We start from the raw sequence: 4,468 nt of genomic DNA, 5'->3' as shown, positions 1-4,468 counted from the left end.
TAAATACGAATCCTTGAGAGTAGTCTTCATCATAATACCTACAGAAAATGAGTTTGATTGTGTTTTTGGTCGCTTTAACTATCGTAGACATTGGCCTTGCCCTCCCAACGGTATGTTTTACATGTTTTGTAGAAAAATGTTACCTCTCCTGTCTCTAGAATGTGTCGATTTGGGTTAAAAACGCTTACGCTTACATCTGTATCTCCTCTAAATCGATTAATTGTCTAGATTCCGACATATGTTTCAAAAATTAGTGTTACAGCAATCGCCAGAGCTTGTATTGCGTGAACTGTGAACTAATTTTTAAATCGGAAGATGTTTTCGAGAAATAATTAGATATTCAGACAAACAAACTGTACAGTTTTAGTCTAAACATTAATTCAAAGAGTCAACTTGTATTTTTAAATGGTCCAAACTTTAATAGACAAACTTTGGGAAAGCACTAAACGACAAAAATTAACATCACATTGCTCTATGAACATAGGTGCAGAAAGCCACCGTTTATGAGATACAGGGCGTTGAAATTAACAAAAATAAAACAATTTTTTTAGTCATCATCTTTTAATTTCAGAATACTGATAAGTGAGTGGTCATTATTCGAAATTCTAATTTGAGGAGAGTTAAGGAAATGTAGTTTATCTCGCACGCTCTTAAATATAATTGGCCATATAAGTATAATTTTTTTTTATGTAAAACTAAAAGTAGATATTTGTAGTTGCAACAGAAAATAGATAAGGGCCTGCAAATTAAAAGTAGGTACTTACATTCGCAGTCGGTTCCTTTGAGATAATCCCTTATACTTGTACAAATACTATGTCTCTCCAAATAGTACAAAATAAGCTAGATTTTATCAATATATACTTATGTGTCGGTAAAAAATAATATGGATTTACAAAAACAATTAGTCGAATAATACCTCTTCACTAAAAAAAAATAGGTTGATAAAATCGTTTATGTTGAATTGCAGCCAGTATAATTGATTCCTGTTCTATCGTTAATTACTTACAATCATTTTTGGGATGGAATTATAAAAATGTTAAAGTGTTTTAAAAATTCAGAAGGTAAAAATCGAATTCGTAAAATCAAGTGGCTACAAATAAAATGTATTATAAACGATTTTATCAACCTGTATTTTTTTAAGACAGCATTTTAGTAGAGATGAATTATTCGAGAAATTGATTTGATACTGATCAAATTAGCCAGTAACGTTGCCGATGCTCTTCGGAATGAATGGTCTGTATATGTTTCAGGATGTTCTAGTTTCAAAAACTGTGCAATATTATTATGAATCTTAGAAAGGGTATTCTTGCCGATTGGTTGTCTCGTATTGTCTCGACGGTTTTTTTGCAACAGCACTTTGTGCCGCTTCCAATACTTCCCCTGGTAAATGTTCGTCTTCACTTTCCGAATCCATTTTGACTTAAACACTCTTAGAATATGAACTACAATATATAATTCTGACACCACTTTTTCAAACAATTAATTTTATAGGGTGTTCCATTTAAAATAAGAAAGTTACTGTTGACTTCCGGTATAACCGCAAGTTCTATAAAGTTCTAAATATTTTAACTGTGTTGGTCCTACTGCCCTTGCTAGGTTGCCAAATTTTCAGATTTATCGGATTAGTACTTTCCGAGATATCGATTGTGGCGATTCCTGTTGGGACACCCTGTATAACTGTTCTATAGCTCCGTAACGTCAAAAGGAAGAGGGAATCTTGGCTTCATTTTTTTTTAACAAAACCAGGAAAACTCGTATATTATTAAGAGATGCCTCATAAAGTTAGAAATATACATATCGAAGAAATAAAAACAGATATCTGCAGTTACAACAGAAATTAGATAAGGGCGTGTACATTAAAAGCATTTAAATTTGACCTAGAGATCGGTTCCTTTGATGCCACTATCCCTTACATTTGCACAAACACTTTTTATCCCCATTTTGTATAAAACATTACAAAATACGACGATTCCGCATGATTTCAAGTTTTATCAATACTCATAAAACACCTTTCAAAATTTCCTTAATGAAAATCCCCGTAGTTCTAAAAATAACGCTCATCCCGTTGAAAATCTATTAACTTAGGTGCAAAACTTCACCTCCAAGAGACCTTTCATGTACCCCAACGAAAGAACCAACGGCTTCATAAACGGGAGGATCATAGGAGGCCAAGAGGCTACCCCCCACGCCTACCCCTACCAAGTAGGCCTGTACTGCCACCGAGTTGACGTCACCAACTTCTGCGGCGGGTCTTTGGTGTCTCAAAATTTTGTACTGACCGCAGCTCACTGCGCGGAAAAGTAAGTAGACTTTTTTGGGACCGTCCACAATGATCCAAGTTGATTTTTCAGGACTGTAAGCATCGAACTCATTTTCGGGGCTCACAACATCGAGGAGGTCGAAGAAACGCAGGTCAGGCAGACCAGTAGTCAGTTTGTCATCCATTCCGGTTGGGATGAGAGTGAGCTCATCCACGATATTGCTGTGGTTCGACTTCCAACTCCGATTGTGGAGACTGACTATATAAAGATCATTAGGATATCCCCCAACACTGAAACTTATGCGGGAGAGCAAGGTACGTGGCTTTTTGTAACTTTTACTCTACCAAGCGAAATAAAATTGCTGCAACATTGCCAGTAATTCACTACGTTGTGGCTACAATAAACATAGTCCAGGGAACGAAGAGAAAAATAGGGTCAAACCTCCGAATACTTTCGGGGTCAAAGGTCAAAATTTGAGGTTTTATCAAAAAAGTAGCTCAGACAAAAATTATAGACCTGAAAATTATCTACAAAAATGGTCCTTATACTTTTTTTCTAAGAACCACCATTCCTGAGATATCGCGATTCTAAAAGTTGAAGGAGTCTCGTTCTACATGATATGCACATATGTATATGCCACGTATATACATCGTCAAGCACTTAATACAAGTAAAAATGCCTATTTGTGTCTTTTGTATGTATAAACTATACTATTCTGAGAATATACACTCAAAAGAAACTCATTCCCTTAGTCAAAATAACGCAGATGTAATTGAAACAGCAATAGAACAATTTAATGCAACAAATACAACTATTGTAGTTGGTGAAGATGTTGACTTATTAATACTACTCACTGTAAGGACTCCAATTGATAAAATTATATACTTTTTAAAACCTGGAAAGGCTCAACAGCGAACAGAAATATATTCTTCAAAAAGTTTATCTGCTTATCCAAAATGCCAAAACCATATCTTATTTTTACATGCGATAACCGGCTGCGATACTACATCAGCAATCTTCAGAAGGGGTAAAAGTAAAACATCAGTATTAAAATTATTTGGAAAAAAAGATTCGATTGATTGCAGAAATTGTTTCTTCACCTCAAACAATAATCACAAAAGGAATTCGCTTTCTCCTTGCTGTTAAAGAGCTCCAAAAAAAATTGATTGTATAGATAAATATAGATATTGAACTTCTGTAAAAAATACACGAAACAAGAAACAAGTACAACTGTCTTGTCTTCCTCCAACATCGGCTTCTGCTAATCAACACTTGTATCGAGTATACTATCAAGTTCAGACATGGCTAGGTAATCAACTGAACCCAGAAGACTGGGGTTGGAAATTAACAGATAATACTTTGGAACCGATTCAAACTTTGCTTCCACCTGCTCTGGAAAAACTCCTAAATACTATTTTTTGCAATTGCAAAAAAGGTTGTAGCGTTAAATGTGGCTGTGGAAGAGTAGGGTTACTGTGTTCTCCAGCGTGTACTAATTGCCAAAGCCAGTCTTGCTCAAATGCCCAATTGAATACAACAGACGAAGATTCATGTGATTTCTATGAAGAGGCAGCTGATTCATCTTCATTTGAACAATTTATGAACATCCACCAAGAAGAGGAAGAAGAAGAAGAAATTGAAGAAGACATGACTGTTAAAATCGACTTTGAAGAGTATGAATCAGATTAAAATATCAAAAGAAATCAGAACTACAGTTAAAGTTAATAATCAATATCATGAATCATCATACAGTTAAAAGAGTATCGTCCCTGAAAATTCTGTCATAACGGTTCGTGGAGTAGGCCTACCGGGGAAAACACGTTAAAAAAAAACGCGTCAAAGTACACTACCTCACAGGTGGTATGGAAATGTGTGCATATCATATAGAACGTGACTCCTTCAACTATTAGAATCGCGATATCTCAGGAATGGTGATTCTTAAAAAAAAAGTATAAGGACCATTTTTGTAGATAATTTTAAGATCTATAATTTTTGTCAGAGCTACTTTTTTAATAAAACTTACCGTTTTCGAAAAAAATCCAAAAAACCTCAAATTTTGACCTTTGACCCCGAATAACTTTTTTAGCACACATGGGATCGATGGGGACTTTTGACACTTTATTTCTAATGGTGTACCCAAGGTCTCCACCAAAATTTAGCTCTGTCGGAATTTTCGTTATTTGAAATGTCTATTTTGACCGGACTAT

The 4,468-nt window shown here is 35.0% G+C and overlaps 1 protein-coding gene across 1 annotated transcript in view; it reads left to right on the top strand.

Moving 5' to 3' along the window:
- The window catches only part of LOC108906813 (brachyurin-like), a 16,273-nt gene continuing 11,805 nt past the window's right edge, over window positions 1-4,468 (top strand). The window contains exons 1-3 of the mRNA XM_018710209.1: window positions 1-110; window positions 2,086-2,300; window positions 2,352-2,575. Of these exons, the coding sequence (XP_018565725.1) occupies window positions 48-110; window positions 2,086-2,300; window positions 2,352-2,575 (502 nt within the window). The 5' untranslated portion in view covers window positions 1-47. The remainder of the gene's footprint in view (window positions 111-2,085; window positions 2,301-2,351; window positions 2,576-4,468) is intronic.

This window comes from Anoplophora glabripennis, unplaced genomic scaffold, assembly GCF_000390285.2.
Source record: "Anoplophora glabripennis isolate ALB-LARVAE unplaced genomic scaffold, Agla_2.0 scaffold59, whole genome shotgun sequence".
Taxonomy (NCBI): Eukaryota; Metazoa; Arthropoda; class Insecta; order Coleoptera; family Cerambycidae; genus Anoplophora; species Anoplophora glabripennis.
The sequence above is the reverse complement of the archived record's forward strand: the minus strand, read 5'-3'. Positions and strand labels throughout refer to the sequence as shown.